The 22,115-nt window shown below is 37.8% G+C and overlaps 1 protein-coding gene across 3 annotated transcripts; it reads right to left on the bottom strand.

Annotated features, from left to right (window-relative positions):
• Positions 1-10,036: 10,036 nt before the first annotated feature.
• nrsn1 (neurensin 1) lies at positions 10,037-21,467 on the bottom strand. Of its 3 annotated transcripts, none has more exons than XM_081387921.1 (3): positions 21,227-21,467; positions 18,338-18,544; positions 10,037-12,067 (listed from the first exon to the last, which is right to left on the bottom strand). In XM_081387921.1, the coding sequence occupies exons 2-3, from the start codon at positions 18,533-18,535 to the stop codon at positions 11,669-11,671; spliced, it is 597 nt and encodes a 198-aa protein (XP_081244047.1). In that variant the 5' UTR covers positions 18,536-18,544; positions 21,227-21,467; the 3' UTR covers positions 10,037-11,668. The 3 variants fall into 3 exon arrangements, with proteins under 3 accessions (XP_081244047.1, XP_081244048.1, XP_081244049.1); XM_081387922.1 differs by having other exon boundaries at positions 21,237-21,337; XM_081387923.1 differs by having other exon boundaries at positions 21,098-21,256.
• Positions 21,468-22,115: the final 648 nt, after the last annotated feature.

Here is a 22,115-nt window from a genome sequence, read left to right as displayed (position 1 = left end):
ACATCATTTGCCAAAATACTGATTAATCTTTATGTATAACACATGCTATATTTATTTACATGGCCATAAACACCAGACATGATAAACAATGTCAATGAACTAAACACAAATCTAAAGCAATAATACTTCCCTTACATAACTATTACAGAATGCTACATTTGGAAAATATAAATTTAAGCATGCTTTGTCGACAGAACCAGCTGCAATCGGTAAAGAATAATTGTGTTCCATAACGACTGCACGAAACAAGCTAACGTTTGTTGCTTGATAGACGCTACAATTACAACTTCCGCATTTGTCTAGGACTCCACGCAGTACGAGCGGAAACAGAGGGTAACGCGGATGTGACGCAATTGACTGGCGACTCCCAGGTCCCCCCTGCTCTAACGCCCCATTTCCTTGGTTAAAATCGCAATTTTCTCACGATTTAAAAATAGTTGGAAACATTTGGGATATTGTAAGTAATCAACTTAACAAAATATATAACACTGGCCTTGAGATTATGGGATATTTTAATGCAAAATTATTGCATATTGTACCTTTAACTGACGTGTGACACCGCTGGGGGCTTTTTAATCGCTAACTTAAAAACGAAAGTAAAATATGTTCGTCCGCACTGACATTTATATTGGTTGAGCGAGCGTTTCAAATGAATTCCTATGGAAGTAGGAATTAACTGAAAAACGTTCACTCTGTTCTGCTCGTTCCTCGCAGTGGACGCGCACCGTTATGAATGCCCGTGCCGCCATGAGCATTTTAGTTTCATTTTAAAATTAGCGCCTTTCGGGGGGTGGATTGCTTGAAATTATTTTACAAAAGCACAATTTTGTGTTTTATTGCAACTGTACACAAATATAAGTTAACACTTTGCAGTTTGAATGTCGTCCTGTATAATGACGGAGTGTGTTTTTATGTGTCTACTGTTCAATCGCGCCCACGCCACACACACACACACACACACACACGGTTTACTATCTTTGTGGGTACTCTCCATGGACTTAATGGTTTTTATACTGTACAAACTGTATATTCTATCTCCTCACACTAACCCTACCCCTAAACCTACCTATCCCAGAAAACTTTCTGCATTTTTACATTTCCAAAAAAACTCATTCTGTATGATTTATAATCTTGTTTACCCATGGGGACCTCTATTTAGGTCCCCACTGTGACACGAGTCCCCATGAGCCTGTGTGCATTCAGGTTAAAGTCCCCACCGGGATAGAAAAACATGAACACACACACACACACACACACACACACTCCAGCATTACAATCTTGACATCGCAGCCTGTTTATTATAGCCTTAATAAAATATAATAATAAAATAGTCAACCTAACATATAAAAATTACACTGCTCTAAATAGTCAGTAGTACAATTCGTACATTCACAGTAAGCACCGCTCGCTCAACTGTGATGTTTCCAAGCAAATTTTTACGCATGTGAAGAGGATGATTTTTTTCCGTCGATATTGGAACACGAGTGAAGAACAAAGCCTATAATAAAGAATAGTTTAGCATCCAAATACATCGCAAATGTTGAAACATTTTGATTCTGATGAGAGGGTTACGTGAGCCCAACACTGCTTACTTTCATTTTTACTTTACATTAAATTTAAAGGATTTGTTGTGGAATATTTTGAGTGTATCATAAAATCAGAATAAAAAAATAATAATAATAAAAAAATAAAATGAATGAATGAATGAATGAATAAATAAATATATATATATATATATATATATATATATGTATATGTGTATATATATATATATATATATATATATATATATATACATATATATATATATATATATATATACACATATACATATATATATATATATATATATATATATATATATATATATATATATATATATATATTGCAGCGATGAAGGGCCAAAGCCGGCGGCACCGCCACCCTAAAGGCACCGGGGTTGCGGTGCCACCGGCTTGGGCCCGTAATCGCTGCTCGCAGCTATATTTATTATTATTATTATTATTTTGTCAACCTTTCGGCCACTTTTGGGGCCCTTAACATGCTCGAAAACTCTTGAAATTTTGCACACAGGTCAGAACCCGCGGCCATCAGGGCCGGACTGAAGCTGGTACCCGGGCGTGGCAGGGGGGCTCGACAGCGCCCCCTGGAACGGGATCCGAACACTTGTCCATAAATCAGACACGCTTGCATGTAATAATATGAAACTCGGTACACATATAGATCTCATCGGGCCGAACAACTTTTCGTCAACTCTAAGTTTTACGCCAGCCCAACAGGAAGTTGGCTATTTAGGGTTGTTTGGAAACGCATGCTGTGGAATTTAATGTACTCCTCCTAGGGAATTCATCGATTCGCCTCCAAACTCGGTGTGCATGAAGTCAAGACATTGAGGATGCTAAATTGCGGACGGATTTTTGATATCTTGAACAGTTTGGCCGTGGCGAGGAAACGAATTTATGGCGAAAAAATGAAACAGGAAGTGTGTTATAACTTCTGCATACATTAACTGATCTTGATGAAACTTCAGCAGTGTGTTCGTTGTAAGAGGCCGATCGCACAGATGTGACTATTGTGAGTCAAAGTTATAGCGCCACCAACAGGCAGCAGGAAGTACATCACTATTAAAATTCTTTGAAATCACTGTCTTATTTTTACCAGATTTGCTTTAAACTTTATGTGTACAATGTAGACACACGGCAGATGTAAACCTGTGAAAGGATTTTTGATATCTTAGATACTGTTGCCGTGGCAACGCATCAAACTTTAATATTCTTTTTTTATGCTTTTGAGACTCTTAACATACTTGAAATTGCATGAAACTCGACAGACACATCACATTTATTATCCAGTAGACATGTGCATAGTTTCAGAAACGGGCGTGGTGAGGGGCTCAGTAGCGCCACCTTTAGTCATAAGTGGGGGGGTTAGTTTTATCAACAGCAACAAAACTTGGTATGTGTATTGTTCTCATCAAGACGGACAACTTTCTAATTTACATGAACCATCTCTGACCAACAGGAAGAGAGATATTTTGGTTTGAATGTGGATTTTCTGAAGAATTTTCTCTCCCTCTCTTTGTGTCTGTGTGTGTGTGAGGGGAGGGGGGGGATTTGACATATTGTTAATCAAGGTTTCAGGGGCTTTTGGGGTCCTTAACGTGCTCAAAAACTCTTGAAACTTTGCACACAGGTCAGAACCCACGGCCATCAGGGCCGGGCTGAAGCTGGTACCCGGGCGTGGCTGGGGGGCTCAACAGCGCCCCCCTTGAACGGGGTTCTAAAACTTGATCCATATATCAAACACGCTCGCATGAATTAATATGAAACTCGGTACACATATAGATCTCATCGGGCCGAACAACTTTACCCCCGTCAAGTTTTACGCCAGCCCAACAGGAAGTCGGCTATTATGGGTTGTTTGGAAAACGCTTGCTGTGGAATGTGAAATACTCCTCCTAGAAAATTCACCGTGTCCCCTTCAAACTCGGTGTGCATGTAGTCAAGACTTTGAGGATGCTAAATTGCGGACGGATTTTTGATTTCTCGAACGGTTTGGCTGTGGCGAGGAATCGGAATTTATGGCGAGAAAAGAGAAACACGGAAGTGGAATAACTTCTGCATACATTAACTGATCTTGATGAAACTTCAGCAGTGTGTTCGTGGTAAGAGGCCGATCAGATGGATGTAGCTATTGTGAGTCAAAGTTATAGCGCCACCAACTGGCAGCAGGAAGTGTGTCACTTTCAACATGCTTTTGACAAAAGTGGGGGGGTTAGTTTTAACTACAGTAAAGAAAAAATAGTTTGTATATTGTTCTCATCAAGCCGGACAACTTTCTAATTTACATTCAATAGCTCTGGCCATCAGGAAGTCAGATATTTTGGTCTGAATGTGGATTTTTTTGCAAAATCAGCCTCTGAATTTTTAGCCACTCCTCTTAAACTATTTATTTTATTCATACCAAACTTTTTCAACATGATGAAACTACATTAAATATGCTAAATTGTGAATGGTTAATAAATATCTCAAACGTTTTTGCTATGGCGAGGGATTAAATAATGTCCAAAAAGGAAACACTAAAAATATTCTAAAAATGTAATTATATACCATTTATTTCTATATAAAAGTATACAAATATCGAACTAAACCCATTTTATTCTGTTTTTGCAATTCAAGAAGAATGAAAAAGTTAAAACAGGCTATTTAGTGCTATTTGGTTCAACAAAAAAGCAAACATAGGGCTATACTGCCCTCTTGTGTCCAAAAGGACATCAAAATAGTATATAAAACTTTTTACCAGGTAGGCCAATATTGTATTTAAATATACATGTATTAGGTATGTGTCTGAGGATATTTTCCCACCGGTTAATCGACGTGTGACACGAGTGGGTGCTTTTAAATCGCTAATATAATAGTGTAAGAAAAACAATGATAATGTTGCACACACAAATCACACACGTGGGAAAGAATGATGCTTTTAAACAACACTAAACCGCCATTAGGTGTCGCCAGGCATCCATCTTAATAAGCGAGTCATTGATTCATTCGTTCAAACGATTCGTTCAAATGAGTCGATCATGATTAAGACAGATGTTTATGGATTGATCATTCAATCTTTGAGTCAACCGATTCGTTAAAAATGCTGAATCGTTCAGTTATGAGAAAACACGTGATGGTTCTGCCGTGATCTTTGTTTAACTATTTTCGCTGCTGAAACAGAACAAAAACAGTCAACATTGAATCTAAAATGTAAGTGACTTAATTGTAACTGTTTATTAACCTGTTGTATGAAATCTAGGGGTGGGAGAAAAAAATTATTCTTAGATGCATCGCGATGCGGACGTGGACGATTCTGAATCGATTCACAAATGTCAAAAAATCGATTCTCTAAAAAAATATTTTTCTAATAACGTAATATTGACGGAAGGCAAAAGGCGGAACTCTAAGCGGACGTGCGTGCAGTCTGTGGCACGCACATAACAGAGAAGTTTCTTCTGCTCACCAAGGCTGCATTTATTTGATTAAAAATACAAACAAAAACAGTAATATTGTAAAATATTATTCCAATTTAAAACAGCTATTTTAATATATTTTAAACTGTTATTTATTCCTGTGATCAAAGCTGAGTTTTCAGCATCATTACTCCAGTCGTCACTGTCACATGATCCTTCAGAAATTATTCTAATATGATGATTGATACTCAAGAAACATTCATTATTATTTTAAATGTCGAAAACAGTTGTGTACAGTCTTTGATGAATAGAAAGTTCAAAAGAACAGCATTTATCTGAAATCTAAAGCTTTTGTAACGTTAAACACTACCGCTCAAAAGTTTTGGGTTAGTAATAATTACAATTTTATTTTTGGGGGAAATAAATAAAATAAATCAGTACTTTTATTTATGAAGGATGAGTTAAACTGATCAACAGTTACAGTAAAAACATTTATAATGTTAAAATATATATATATATGAAATATATGCTGTTCTTTTGAACTTTACATTCATCAAAGCATTTTGAAAAAAAAAATCTGTACACAACTGTTTTCAACATTGAAAATAATAATGAATATTTATTGAGCATCAATCATCATATTAGTATGATTTCTGAAGGATCATGTGACACTGAAGACTGGAGTAATGATGCTGAAAACTCAACTTTGATCACAGAAATGAATTACTATGTAAAATATTTAAAAATTGAAAACAGCTGTTTTAAATTGGAATAATATTTCACAATATTACTGTTTTTGTTTGTATTTTTAATCAATAAATGCAGCCTTGGTGAGCAGAAGAGACTTCTCCTAAACATTAAAAATCTTACTGACCCCAAACTTTTGAACAATAATATATATATATTATATATATATATACATATATATGTATGTGTGTGTATGTATGTTTATATATATATAAATATAGCTGCAAGCAGCGATGGAGGGCCAAAGCCGGCGGTACCGCCACCCCGGTGCCTTTAGGTAACTAAAGGCACCGGGGTTGCGGTGCCACCGGCTTGGGCCCGTAATCGCTGCTCGCAGCTATATTTTAAATTATTATTATTCTTTTTAATTGGGAATATAAATCAGAGTAATTAGAGAGGTTTCTGCAGTCTAAAAAAAGATGAATAACAGGTCAACCTATAGACATTTCCATCAGTGTTAAACTAACTGCTTTGGTGGATTATATTGACTTGTTTGTTGACCAAGGCTAAATCATAACAATCATCTCAACATATGCGATACCTTCCACAGACACACACATACAGCTGACAAGAATTATTGTAGATGGTGCTGCATTTATGCTGCTTAGGTGAACAGTGTGAGTCAGTCATCTCTTCATCTGAGAGACAGCAGCAGGAGATCTTTAGCATGACTCACTGAAATTAACATCTATTTCTAGCCCACTGACTCACTCACACACTGGAACACACTGGAAAACAGCGAGACATCACTCACTATAACATATTTCATACTATGGAAGCTTGTTTCCACCACGTAATAAAAATATTAATAATAATTGTGACTTTTTATCTCACAATTGCAGAGTATAAACTCATAATTGTGACTTTATATCTCACAATCCATGACTTTGTTCCTCAGAATAGAGAATGTAAAGATATGTCATGCCACTTGCTGGGATAGTTGCGCCATATTGTGAGGATCACTCGCTGCTGATACTGAAATTGATACGATACCTGCTTATATTTTGTTTTGTTTACTTAAATCGTTGAAATCTCGAGGGAGTGGTGCTCAAGCACCTGCCGTTTTGGCCTCTGAGTCTGATAAGTGCCCTTTTGCAATATTTTAGTTGTTTAAAATTGGCCCCTGGCATAATTCCTCATTTCTCAATCAATTCTCAGCGTGTGTCCGACAACTTGTTCATAATAATTCTGCGAGACAGCACCTTCAACTCTTTGACTTCCCTTGTCACAGCCATCACAGCGCTCTGAAGAGTAGGCCAGCAGCATTCGAGCCTCCCGGAACTGCCTTCACAACAGCCAACGATTGTGTTTGCCCTAAACTTCACCACTGTTTGTCACCGCTGTGAAATTAAACAACACAAAGCGATGTTTCCTTTTTCAATGACTCGCCATTTTTGATTGAATAGGGTGAGTCAATGGCTGCGTCCGAAAACGTAGGCAGCTGACTTGTTGCCTCGCTGCCCTATCAGGCCCCAGACAGCAACAACGTGTTGGTAGAGATCTGGCCCACATCTGGGCAGAGTGGAATCCACGTGTACCAGATATGGGCCGGATCTAGGCCGACACTATGTTGCTGTCTGGGGCAATGATTTTGCAGGTAGCGTTTGCGCGCGAAGGTACCTCATGAAACCGATTTCGGCCAGACTTTTGAGGCAGCGTAACGGTTTAATGATCTACAGCAAAATAGAGCAAGCTTCTGTGAAAACTAAGTGAATATTTAATGACTACAATAGTAATTTCTCGCTAGAAATGACATAAGTGTAAAATGTTTATCAAAAAAGTACATTTACACACAAACTGAGGTATTTCAGGAGACAGGAAGTGAAACTAACATTGCATTCGGACGTGCCTTGATGTATTTCCACCTTGGAATGCGTCCTCCGAAGGCAGCATTTATCAGTTTTCGGATGTAGCCAATGATTCAATAGGCTTGTTTGTGATGAGCAAAATCTGCACAGAACCAATCACATGTGATCACCGAAAGACGCATACAGGTTCGAAAAGTGGGCTGCGTTCCAAAACTGAAAAAGGCTCCCTCCGCAGGCAGGATACGGAGGTAGGAAGGTAACAAGACAAGTCCGAATCCAATGATCATGCCACATCCTGTCCCCTGAGATACCTTCATCTGATTGATTTTTGAGGGCAGCATAGATTTATTCTTTGCTGCCTTTGATACCCCACAATCTTGTGCTTTCCTTTCCCTGACTGTTGAGCTAAAAAAATAAAGATAGCATCTGAAATTTGAAGTTTGTGGTCACTTTGTGCGTAAGATGTACATTTTTATCAACTTTTCCCACTTTTGATGACATTTCTAGTGGGAAGTTAGAATTGTAGTAATTAAATATTCAATTTGTTGTCACCAAAGCTCTGTCTGTTTTGTTATCGATCATTAAATTGTTACGCTGCCTCAGAAGTCTGTCTGAAATCAGTTTCGTGAGGTATCTTCATGCACAAATACTGCCTGCTAAGTCATTGCCTGACAGGGCAGAGAGGCAACAAGTCAGCTGCCTAGGTTTTCGGATGCAGCAGTTTTCTGACTTGCTCTAATGTCATGCTGACATAATCAAATAACTCCCACCAGCGAGGCAGCCGTGTCGGATTGCACAGTTGCTCTCCCTCGACTGAACTGATCAAAAGCACAACAGGAAACAAATAGCTGAGAACACAGTTTAAAGCCACAATATGTAAGTTAAAATATCCAAATGACCAATTGTTATATTGACTTGTGTACTTACATTATCCCAAATGTTTCTAACAGTGTTTAAATCCAGGGAAATAAGCTATTTTAACCACTGTAACGTCCCTCCTCATTGCATCGCCTGTCAGTGCCATCATATCTTTCCCTCGATTTCTGGTTTTACTTTTGTAGAAACCATGAAAACACCACAGACACTTTAATATGTTGTTTTATTAGAAAGGTGAGCAACTGTTTGGATACCTCATCAACAGAAAAATAATCATTGTTATATTATATAGCTCAACACGGTTAGTCTTACTGTTTGAATCTCTCGTTTTCTTGATTTACTGCGAGTTACATTTTTGTACCATGCGGAGATAACACTATTCTGTCAAATGGCTAGCATAACCAGAAAGAGCTTTATAGTTACAGTAATACAACATTTTCTCCATCATACAATATACTTTTAAAATTAATTGCATACCAAGTCATTTATTAAAGGGATAGTTCACCCAAAAATGAAAATTCTGTCATAGTTTACTCACCCTTAAGCTGTTCCAAACATGCATGAATTTATTTCTTCTGCTGAACACAAAATAATATACTTTGAGCAATATGGGTAACCAAACAGTTGATGGACCCCATTGACTTCCATAGACTGTTTGGTTACCGACATTCTTCAAAATATCTTCTTTTGTGTTCAGCAGAAGAAATTCATGCAGTTTGGAACATCTTGAGGGTAAGTAAATGATGACAGGTTTTTCTCATAACCAATGAGATTTGTTTTCATGTGTCAAGCAGGTTTGGTTGAGCTTCTGTTTATGCTCGCTGATCAATGTTCATGTGGATAAAAGCCTACATTTAATTTGACTGAATTAAACTGTTCATAAAGCAATCGAGTTTCTTCAGAAAATGTGGACTAAAAAGCTAAATTGATATGGATTAGTTTTACGATCTCTTTATGAACTTTTTGAAGCGTCAGGCTGCAGTTGTAGCGAAGAGTACAGAACTGGCTCAGAATTTATTAAAAATAGCCTCATTTGTGTTCTGAAGATGAACGGAAGTCTTACAGGTTTCAAACGACATGAGGGTGAGTAAATGATGACAGAATTTTAATATTTGGGTGTTGTTAACAAAGAAAAGGTATGCATTCCAGGGAGGGTAACGTCCCAGATTTCTACAGGATAAAAAAAAAGGAGGGGAAAACTTAAATAATGAAAGCAAAGCATTGTTAGGGGAAGATTGAGAGAGAGCTGGTGGAAAGCAATATATCATTTGGAAATGTATGGAAACTATTGCTGGCACTCTACAGTATATGAACTCTAAGGTGACACTTGAAGGTTATAGATGTGAACCAGCTTGCACACAAGTTTAATAAGTTCAGTATCTGAGGTTTGAAACCCACAATTTTAAACAAAATTGTTTCGTACAGGAAAATATGTTAGAATCTAGTCATTAAAACATGGAAAACATGTTATGTACATTGAAACTTACCTAACATGACCACACTTTTTATACCATTATGACAATAAGCGATAGTCTGTATTATGCAATTAATTAATGCATTACATGAATGATGGGAACTTTTTATATACTGTGATTAATTGGTATCTCAAGTTCAATGTGCAAATTCAAAGCAAACAAGAAAAACAGACATTGACGGTAACAAACAGTTATTTTTATTATGTTTGCTCCAAAAGACATGTTCCAAGAGCAAGAACAGCTCCAATACCTTCTCCTTCCAAATAGAAGACGGCACAAACCAAACAATAAGCTTTGATAGTTTGAGATAATAACCAGCATTGTAATCTACACACCTCTGCAAAGTCACAATTTCACATACAGTGTAATTTTAAACAAGAAGTATCAATTCTTGAAGCCGCTTATATTATAAATGTTATATTTCAACTTGATTTAGGCCTGTCTGAGAGATTAGATTGTTAAATATCCTGTGATTAATGTGTTCATTAGCAAGCCTTGTCATTTCCAAATATCTGAATGCATATGCAGTATGCTCAACGATAGTTCATAATAATCAGTAAATAAAAGATTACTCTCACAGAAGCGACTACTGTTTTTCATTCTTCTCAACCTTGAAAGTAGTTTACAATGTTTAATCAAAGTGAATAATATGACAATAATAAAAAGAAATACCTGCACAAAGTAATCGTGTTTTTAGGAATGAGTGTTACAAACAATTAAATGAAACTGTGCAACAGCAGTGACGCTACCAAGAATCCAAACAGAAACACACACACAAGAAAAAAAAAAAAACAGACAGAAAGAAAAAGTGGCGTTTTCTACAGAACATTAGCAGAAGCGCATGGAAAGTCCTAATGGGCTCCGCTCCAATGAGTGTAATTACCAACAGACAAAGACGGCGCTTAATGTCCTCTTGAGAAAACAAAGGCTGAAGCAAGAATGATGTGCTACACAATGAGAGGATATTACATAATCCCACAGGCGTATCTTGACGTTAATCTATTTTCGCCCCTTGATATCGCAAGCAATGATGTATTTGAGTAGAAGGGATGCGTGGTATTGAGATTCTGCCACATGATGTGAAATTGTGGCTTCAGCTGTCTGGAACGCATTGTGTTCTGTCAACTAACTATTGATTGACTGTAGCAATAGAGCATGAAGCGTTCGCTTGGAGAGATTTGGAGAAAAATTGCACCTTAGGTGTTGGCAATGAACCAACGTGACGGCTTTTGAATGAGCAATAACAAATCATTGTAGTTTCCGTTGACAGTGTTAGTAAGGCAGCAATGATAAATTAGCCAGTAACACGCACAGCCTTCTTTCTGCTTGTTTATGAGTGACTCTGACTAGCTCCATCTCATATATCACAATGGAAATTGTGATTAAAGCGAGAGGCTGTGAAGTAGCGAAAACTGCGAGGATCACTGCAAGATTTGAGTGTAATAGAGAAACCATTCTTACTTATTCAGTATTAATATGCACATGCTAAGACACCTCTGAAGAATATGTTGCTCTTTGGAACAGCTGCCTAAAGGTGTTCTGATTCCTAGCCTTTGTTATCAGCATAGCACACAAGTATATTTGTGCTGTTTGTCTATTCAGGAGCACCACGTTTGTGGCATGATGATTTACAGGGGTACGCTTACGTTAAACACCAAATACTCTCTGTACTCTTGATCGATATAGACGAATGATTTGCGCCGGAGAAAGTGCAGTGTTATCTATCTCTACTGTTCCTGGAACTGTTGTTTTGAACGAAACCATTGTAATCTCGTTTTGCTGACGTTTAACTGTGGTGAGGGCTGAGGTCAGGTTTCCGCCCCGGGTTGGACGCTCTGAACCTTGGAGAGCGTCACGGGCACCTTGCCCTCCCCCGGGGTGGGTGCGCGGGTGACGGGCTGAACGGAGGCCTGGATCTCGGCAAGCCGCTCTTTGAAGCGCTGCTGCAGATGGAGCTCTTCCTTCGAACTGCCCTGAGAGCAGGCAGCCAGAAGTAGCCCCACCGCCATCCCGCTACCACCCACGCAGAACAGCACGGCTCCGGCCAGCTTACAGGCATCCAGTGCCCGGTTAAAGCGCACAGCGCGTCCGTCCACGAAGAGCAGCTCATCTTCTCCGAATGCCTCGAGTCGAGGTGGCGTGGCGTAGCCCACCAGCAGCACGGATAACCCCGCTACCAGAATCAGAGCTCCTAGCGCGAGACAGACCTGACAAAGTGTAAAAGAACAACCAAATTACTCTATTCAACAGCAGTGGCTTTAACAGGATGACAGTACTAGCATCTGCTGCATAAGTTCATTTATGAATCAACCTCAAACTGACCGTCTGATGACTGCACAGAACTAGCAGAAAACTGGGGTCACAATTCATATTAGGTGGCCTTAAAGGGATAGTACACCCAAAAAATGAAAATTAACCCATGATTTAATCACCCTGAAGCCATCCTAGGTGTATATGACATTCTTCTTTCAGACGAATGCAATCAGAGTTTTATTAAAAAATGTCCTGGCTCTTCCAAGCTTTATAATGGGAGTCAATGGATATATTTTTTGGGAAGTCCATCAAAGCGCATCCATCCATGATACAAGTGCTTGAAACGGCTCTGACGGATTAATAAAGGTCTTCTGAAGTGAAGTGATTCGTTCGTGTAAGAAAAATATCCATAATAAAAACTTTATCGACTAAAATAACTAGCTTCCGGCAGACGGCCGTACGCAAGTCGATTAAAGAGTAACCCTTGAACTTGACTCACAATGTAATGACAAACGAGGTTGCCCAGCCCTGTTTGTTTGAACCACGAGAGGCGTCAAAGCTTACACTACTCCTACATCCTACGTCATACACATACATCGTCAAGTGACTTCCAAAAAAATATACCCATTGACTCCCATTATAAAGCCTGGAAGAGCCAGGGCATTTTTTAATATAACTCCGATTGAATTCGTCTGAAAGAAGAATGTCATATACACTTAAGATGGTTTCAACATGAGTAAATCATGAGCTAATTTTCATTTTTGGGTGAACTATCCCTTTAACTACTATGTACTTAAAATTTGATACAATTTACTTTAAATGTAATTACAAATGCACCAGTGGCGGCTTGCCTATATAGGGCACCGCCCTCCCTGAACCACACACACAAAATTATTTGTATTATTATAAATTATTTAAATTGATATTTCTATGATGTGATATGGTAGAAAATCATCTAATCATCAAAATATATACTTTCTCCATATGTCCCGTCTGCACATCTCAATTGCAGCTGTGGGGCGAGCCCCCAGGAGGTGGGACTTTGTAGAAGTTTAGCCAATTGATGATTCAAGATATAAATTTATTCAAAATTTTGCCAATCAGCTTCCTCTAATCTAATCCGACAAGGGCACTTATTCAATCGCCCATAACTGCTAAAATCAGGACTGATCTGTTGGCGCAATTTGAACAACATGACAAAGGCGGACACAGTCATCAAACCTAACTCTGTAAAATCTATAATCCAATGTCCGTTTGAGTAGAGAACTTTGGCAGAAAAACTAAAGGTAAAAGAGCTGGGCCCAGACCAACATGCAGTTTTTTTCACCACATTGATTTTTTTGGTAACACTTTATAGAATAAGGCCTCATTTGTTAACATTTGATAATGTATTAACTAACATGAACTAACAATGAGCAATACATTTGTATTTAATGTTAGTTAATACAAATGCAGTTGTTCATTGTTTGTTCATGTTACTTCATAGTGCATTAATGTTGAAATTAACATTAACTTACATTAATACATGCTGTAGGAGTATTATTCATTCTTAGTTCATGTTAATTAAAGTAGTTTACTAATGTTAACTAATGAAACGATAGTGACAACTAATGATAGTTGTCCTCTGTTTCATTTGTTTAAATCGGTCATAGAGGTATCCAAAATGTAATTGAAACTGGTAAATTAACTCATGATAGCTGATTTTATGAATAACCAGGTGTCAAGGTCAAGGAGCTGTTCTTGAACTTTGCCTGTTTTGCAAATAATCATACTGCAACCTGCAACGCTTGCTGAAACTGTTTGATATGCCACAGCCCCACCTAGAAAATTATTCACCAGCCACCACTGCAATGCACCAACATTTACTTAAAAATTAATTGCATTTAATTAACATTTGTAGTTACACTGTTAACTTTACCCCTAACAATGACCCAACCATTACCTCAAAACCTAACTCTAACCCCATTAATCCTAACCAAAAGCCATTTACTCCTAAATTTAACCATAACGCAAACTCATTAGCAATAAATAATGTTATTGTAGTTTCACAGTAAATACATATTATTGTGGGTATTTAATGCTAGTACATAGTAGTTAAGGCCACCTATTATAAAGTGTGACCAATAAATGCAGTTCTAATCTGATCATGAGGCTGCTTTGGACCGGCTGAAAAGATGATGGAGGGGGATTTGTTTTCTAAAAAAAATCTTGGGTTTCACTTTTTTTTTAAGGTCCCTTTAACACATTCTGTTGACTATAAGTAGTGTTGCACCTACATGTCTAATAACTCTCATTAGAGTGTTAGTAGAGTATTAGAAGTAGGGCTGGACCCGAACATTCGAATATTCAAATATTCGTTCGGTGGGTTGGTATTCGATTAGAAAATTTGACATTCGAATATAGGTTTTTTTTTTTTTTTTTTTCACACCCGGGATCTAGAGATGTGACGGTGATAATATTCTCCCACCGGTTAATCGACTTGTGACAACACCGGTATTACCGGTTTCATCGTGGGGGTGGGGGGTGTTAGAGTGATGTCATTTTTTTTTATTTTTTTTTTTACATGGCGTCAATTCATAATTCGTATTGAGTTTGATTGACATGCGATCTAACCAATCAAATTCCACCATTTTTGTGCGATAAAGCAGTCAGAAGAGTTATTGATTAACTTCGGTGGATTTGAACTTGGCTTTAACTGAGGCAATCTGTCACGACACATTAAAGAGCCAAAAAACGGTAGGCCTATTTTATATTTGTTTGACTGACCAAATTTGAAAGTTGAGACTTTGTTTCATATTATTACCTGCTCGGTCCTGTCTTTCAGCGCGTTGTCCGTGTCCTCTATTTTTCACTGCTTGAGATCATGTTGAGAACAATAACGCCCTATTTGAGGGTATAGGGCGTGATTTCGGATTCAACCACAGTGTTTGAATGGTGGGTTCGTTATTATTCTTGAAAAACGCATGTTATTATTTCAGCACTTCGCGAATGGACAGCGACTCTTAAGTATCACGAACGCGTTCTCGCGCATTCATGTTAAGTGTATTTTTGGGAAACGCGCGTGGAATTGCGGCGTGTGATGAGCGTAACCTTGCACATAGAGAACGCTCTTAAGATCAAAGATACATCGTTATCGGGAAACCCGGCCCTGGTCTCCGCACTAGCCTAACTGAAAACTATGAAAGCCGTGTGACCGGCCAACCGGTAAAAATAAAATAAAATAAAAAAATACATTAAAGAAACTATTCCCTCTGATTTTGTTTCATTAATAAAGTTTGACTAATCGTAGCAGTCTCACATTCGTTTAGAGCTCGTGTGAATTGCACGTATAAAATGAAGTTAACGAACAACCTCGTTCCATCAGGAAACGCCACATGAATTTCACTGCGCTTTATGAAGAGTTTTTATTTTGCGTGAAGAAGCCGTTCGCCGGAGATGTGTTAAAAGATTAATTCATGCACACAAGAGAGTGTATTCATGATTATTAGGCTACCGGTATACTAATCCTCCTGGCGCGGGGTCTGAGTGAGTAATTTACCTTTGTTCTTTGATTAACATTAATGACACTCCATCTGACACCGTCCCATTTTCTCACAAATTTCTACATTCATTTATGATATTATTTAAATCATTTGCTCTTATGAGGACACTCGACAAAACGGACATTTTGGCATAATTTGTGTGTGTTATGTTTTGTTCAAGGCCGAAAAGAGAACTCGATACTGACGCGCGTCTTTGTGTGTGTGTGTGTGTGTGTGTGTGTGTGTGTGTGTGTGCGCGCGCGCGTGTGTGTGTAATAGGGAGGACTTACAGCGCGGTCTCTTGTTTTGTCGCGCTTGAATGGTTGAGCGTGATCATACAACGCTAGTCAACTGGTGACAGAAAATACGGATACTGCGTAATTGCTTTAAAAAAATTTTTTTTTGCGGTGCTGCGGTGGGCAAGTGATGAAACCGGTGTTGCGACTGAACACCGTGTAACACCGGTAACACCGACTATCGCGCCAAGCCTACCGGGATCCCCCGCCAACGGTTCTCATTCGCGCTTGAATAAGGCCAGCGACACACTGGCTGCGTGGCGTGGGCGTCTCTTGCACTCCCTTGTGAAGTCGATTGGATGAACGGTTCTCGAAATAATCAAAATGCAATCGGACATACAGACATAGAGATTCCTGCCTTTATTAGAGAGAAGAATATGTTCAGCCCCCTCTTTCCGAAGCTTCGAATATTCGATGTTCATTACGACCGAAGCTTCGAAGCTCAAAAAATGGTATTCGGACCAGCCCTAATTAGTAGACTGGTAGGGTTAGGGTTAGAATAAGTTGACGTACTTTCAAAATTACTTATTGTCTGTAGTAGGGGTGTTGAAATTAATTGTTTCTACGAAGAATCGCGATGCGTACGTGGATGATTTTGCATCGATGCAGTAATAGACCATAGTCGATAATAGTCTACAGACATTTCTCTGACGTCATTCATCACATACGCACTTCTTGCGCTACTAGCGTAAAATGGCAGAGGGAGGCAAAACACAAAAGCAAGCAATAAAAAATGCATTTACAGCATGAGCGTGTGTGCGAGCGTGTATAAGTACACTACTGGACAGTTTCAAGCGCTTTTAGTATTTACTAGTGTTTATTAGTTCTAAATGCTCCTGTTGTCTGCTATGTTCAGACTTAAGTTTTGTTTGAAGATTGCTACTTTCAAGTAGTGTATTTTCTTAGAGCAGATAAAATAAAAAGGGAGTTCATTTATCTGACTGCTTGTATTCATTGACGAAAATGTAGCCACGTGCAGTAAAATTGAGATATTGAATCAAATCGAATCGCTGATGTGATAATCGTAATAATATAATTGAATCGTGAGACTAGTCTGTAGAATGTCTGTTGGGGGAGCATCACAATAAAGAGTTAGCAGATATTAAGCAGACAGTCTACTGTACGAATACTCTAATGAGAGTTAGTAGACATGTAGTTGCAAAGTTACTTATAGTCAACAGAATGTTCAAAAGGGATAATCAAAATAAAGTGTTACCAAATCTAGTAATCAGCAGTTGAAATTGTTTCTGGAAATTCTTATATTAGAATAGAACTAAATGTACAGTAGTTTGTGGTAACATGACATCCTTAACTGCAAAATGACTGTAAGAACTACAATTTAAACAACTTTACAAAAATTATAATCCTCACATTTTAGCCTAATAAATTAACATGTTATAAGTATATTATACATAATTGGTTTGAATAAAAACAGCAGATTTGCAAATTCACTGAAATTCAGCAGCTACCCTGGTTACCCCAGTACACAAAGCAGTGCTGTGCTTACAAGCACTACTTTATTAGTCATCATATGAAGAAAAGAAAAAGCCATCTAAACATTTCTAAATAAAGTCTAAATAAACATTAATGTTCCCCCCAAATAAAAGCTCAGATTTGCACAAATCATGTGAATGCAAGAAAGGTAAATTTCGCCAAAAGGCAACGAGTTTGCAGGTATGATAATCATTATTATTTTGGTCAATATTGAGATCGCCATTATTAAACACAACTACTCACTGACACTGAAAACATCATCATGGATTCATTAAACTTGAATAATAAAAAAATAAAAAAAAGTAAATAATCTTGGTTTGAGCTACACTGAACATGCCACAGCTTGGCAGAGAGTGTGTTTAGGCTTTTATTAAGGGGTGAAAGTGCATTGCTGTAAAGGAAGTGGGTGTGCTCACTGTGCTGGATTTAGAACACAACACAAAATGAGAGCATCATTGCAAAACTTAATGCGGCACAATAATCGTTAAATCTCAATGATCTTGTTTTCATAAATGTTGAAAGCTAAAACTGATTTCGCCCAGCCTTATCTGATCGCCTGTCTTCACATGACATCTGTCTGTGGGGTGGACTGGGTTGATACAGCGAGAGCTTTTGGAGGAAGAACCAGGTTTGTGATTGGCAACACATTCTGCTAATGTCTTTTGTGTTTCATTAACTGAAATTTCTAAATGTTTGAATGTTTTTTTACCCTGCAACAAACTGTTTGGTTGCTTTACATTTCAGTCAGATAGACTCGAAGTGTCAGTTCATGGTCAGAATAAGTTGCAAAGTAAACCATATTTTATACTGACAGTCAGAAGTCTGGCTACATTCCTGCAAACATAAAAACGTGCTTACAGCTGCAACTTTTTTGCATAGAAATAGCACATGGCCAGCCTTCACAAAAGCTCACCTTCCAGAGCACAGAGCTCCAGCGATTAGGCGATCTCTGTGTCTGAAAATCTTCATCGCGCTCCCAGATGGAAGCGGTGCACTCCTCGTAAAACTGGTGCAAGTAGGAACGCACCCCGTAACCCTGGTGACCGCTGCTGAGTGCACCGTGGCTCTGCTCAGCGTAATCCGACCCACAGATCTCTGAGCAAGAAGTCATCCTTCACATCTGCACACACACACACACACACACACACAAAAGAAACACAGTCATTTAGTTAAGCAACATGGACATTTATAAAATGCATTTTGTACTCAAATTAACAGTCAGCAAATAACCAATCTCAACAAACAGCGTTCAAATTCCAAGTACAGATGCGCCGATTGCAATTTTCTTGGCCGATTTGTGTGACCTACAGTACCAATACCATTTTTTGCCGATTCCGATTTTCTTTCAAAGAACTATAATTGACAAAAGAGTATAACCTGACCCAAAAGAGTAACCCCTGACGCGATGTATGACGTAGGATGTAGTAGCGTAAGCCTACAACCACATCTTAGATGCATCTAGTGGGTCAAACAAATAGGGCTGGGCAACAAACTCAAGCTCCTCTTCTCTTATAACGAAATCCTCCAATATTTTTCGTGACCGGTGTTTGTTTTGCTCTTTCCTCTACACTTCCGCGTTCATGTTCAGAAGTTCCTCTTTTGCCATAAGTGGATTTGCGTAGGCCGTCTGCCGGAAACTAGTCATTTTGTTTTAGTTTATAAAGATTTAAATATAGATATTTTTCTATCCATAAAGAACGCGCAGCTGGCGTTATTGCCTGTGCCGCTGGCAACAAAACGGACCGGCTCGGAATCAGAAAGATGTGAGACTGACTGGCCAGTTCCGGGCCGATCATGCGGAAAATCGTCCAATTCCGGACCCTGGCCAGTAGATTGGTACATCTCTAATTACAAGACCATGTAGTTTAAGTATAATGAATACACAAATAACTGACTAATAATGGGCGGGACAACCTGTCACTCACATGAGATCAACCCATAGCAAACCACAAACGTCCAATCAATTCCTCATGGACAAAATCAAGTCCTGTCCTACTTTTTGTTGATGTTGTTGTTCCAGTAGCTGTTTCACTTGGATATATGTTACAGTAGGGAAGAAAAGACTATCACAACTTCTGTTTCATGCCGACAGTCACACTGGTGTGCAGAAAAACAGTTCTGATCTTCTGTCATATGCTAGATGTGTTCAAACACCATATGGTTTTCAATGTGAGTTATTTCTGTTGAGGTTCAGATATTAGCATTTTTAAAGGATGGTTTGCGTGATGGGAGCACAAGGGTAAATAAGGCTGTTAGCTTCCAGCAGAGCGCTGTAATTAAATCACGACTCAGTGTGTACCTGCTGAAACCCATGAGGAAATGACTCAGCTGCCCTTCAGCATAGCACTCTTTTGACAATATCAGTTGTTTAATTTGAATATTTAAGCCCATTTTGTAATTAAAGTCATGTCATGCAAAGATACAGAAAATGAAGCCAAATTTACCAATTGTCAGTAAAATTTCAATACCATTACTTTAAAAAGAAATATTGGTTTAAACATTATAATCCAAACCAACTAGCTATGAGATAAATCACAACATTACAAACTTTGACTTGTAGCAAAGACAAAAATATTTGAAAATCAGACAAAAAGACAAATACAAGAAAGACCTACAATCCCATGAAGCATTGTGAACGACAACTGAGGTTAAAACGATGAAGAAATATAAAACTATTGGTTTAAAGATGTTGATTATGTATATAGAAACAATATATTTGACATTTACTGTAAAAATTCATACAAATATTTAAGAACTTCGAGAGCATGGGGAGACCAACTCAATTACGTCATTCGCATGGCTTCAATTGAAGTCAGGGAAGTGAAGTGTTATTTTGATTTCCTTGTCCTGATTATCTGATTGGTGGAGATTTATTTGCAGACTCATGAGTAATGTAGTTTCTAACAAGGAATTCTGCTGTTGAGCACAAATATATATATATATATATATATATATATATATATATATATATATATATATATATATATATATATATATATATAACAAAAAGGAAATAATGTGGGCGGATGCCTGAACAAAAGCAAATACCACTGAACAACCTCGTAGCTCACAGTAGTTCTGCCTTTGACAGATTATAATATTGTTTTTAAAAAATCTATTCCCCTATAGAGAAAATAAATGGTATATGTTTTTCCAGAAACAGACATTTGCTATCTATTTGGGCTCCATAAATGTCATGATCAAGTCTTCTTGATACAACAACTGTAACCACCGTCTCTGGATGATAGCCAAATGAATATGCAAACATTCTGGATTCTTTCTAAATATCATACATCTGATTTATTATAAATTATATTATTATCAGTAACAAATATTAATTGACCCGAATTTGTCAATGTCTTTGAATTTGGTTTGATAGCATCTGTGTCAAGCAAGCTGTAGGTTTTCCTGTGATGAAAGAGCAGTAAAACGTCAAAGACGACGTCATCCCAAGCTCTTCATGTCATCTGATGTTCCTGAACAACTGAGACACTCTGTACCCGACAGGCGACAATCCCCTCATTAGAAATCTGAAAATATATTAATAGCTGCTGGCATGTCCAACGAATGTTTTTTAAAAAAACGTTGTTATCCAACAATACAGCACAAAACAGCATTTTACACATTTGATGATCACTATATTAGTAGATTCATCCAGCAGTCACAGTCTTACCCATCAAATGTGTCCTTCGTGACAGACATAACAACGATGATATCTGCTATAAGAGCTGTATAAGTGACCTCGAGAAGCTTTGATAGATCAGTGTTTTGCGCATAAAATATAAAAGTAAATATAGGCTACCTGTCATTACCGGGCTGGAGCGCGATCGCTGCTCTTCACTCTTCACAGCCGACGACTCAGTGACGCAATGCGCATGCGTTAAATCCACAGAGGTGGGAGTCTATTCTGATCAGATGCTTCTCTGAGTCACCTGAAAAAGTATGTAATGCATTTTTAATGAGGTTTAAATCCCTTATCAAGTGAAAGAAGCTGCTCTGTCCTTACTCATATGTTACTCCTCGGAATACTAAATCATATAATCACTATTTAATACTAAAGGGGAGGTGATTCCCTTCAATCCTAAATATCCAGAAGAACTAGGTTGGCTATTTTTTGCATTGTGATTAAACACATTTAAGCTTTTACAAATTTGTAATTGCACCATAATTGCATAATAAATATCAGATTTTTTCATATGTAGGCCTATATCAAAAGGTAGCCTATAGTAGGCTAGGTAGGCTAGAAAAATGCCACATTTTATTTTTGTCATGCAATCAAAAATAAATAGTTTAATAAAACATTTGTATGTTATGCTTTTATTTTCCAGCATTATATTTAAAAAGCTCTACCTATTATGAATAATGAGATAATCATTTGCTATATTAGCAAAGTCACAAATCATAAAACTACATTTTCTTGGTTGCTGAAATATTGCAGAAAGTCAAACATTTTCAAAATGTCTAATGTTCCTTCTCTTATTCAGTGTATAGTGTACATTTTAGTTTATCATCCAACAAAACCATGTAATAGTACATGCTATATCTCACACATAACTAATAATAGTAATAAATAGAACAGAATGCGAATTCGCTGTGACATCATGTCAGAATCACATGTAATAAAATACCTAACTTTATCATTATGAATATAAACAACTAACATGGCTGTTAGTACTCACTATCAAGCTAGC

Source organism: Scardinius erythrophthalmus (assembly GCF_964197995.2).
Source record: "Scardinius erythrophthalmus genome assembly, chromosome: 16".
NCBI lineage: Eukaryota > Metazoa > Chordata > Actinopteri > Cypriniformes > Leuciscidae > Scardinius > Scardinius erythrophthalmus.
The sequence above is the reverse complement of the archived record's forward strand: the minus strand, read 5'-3'. Positions and strand labels throughout refer to the sequence as shown.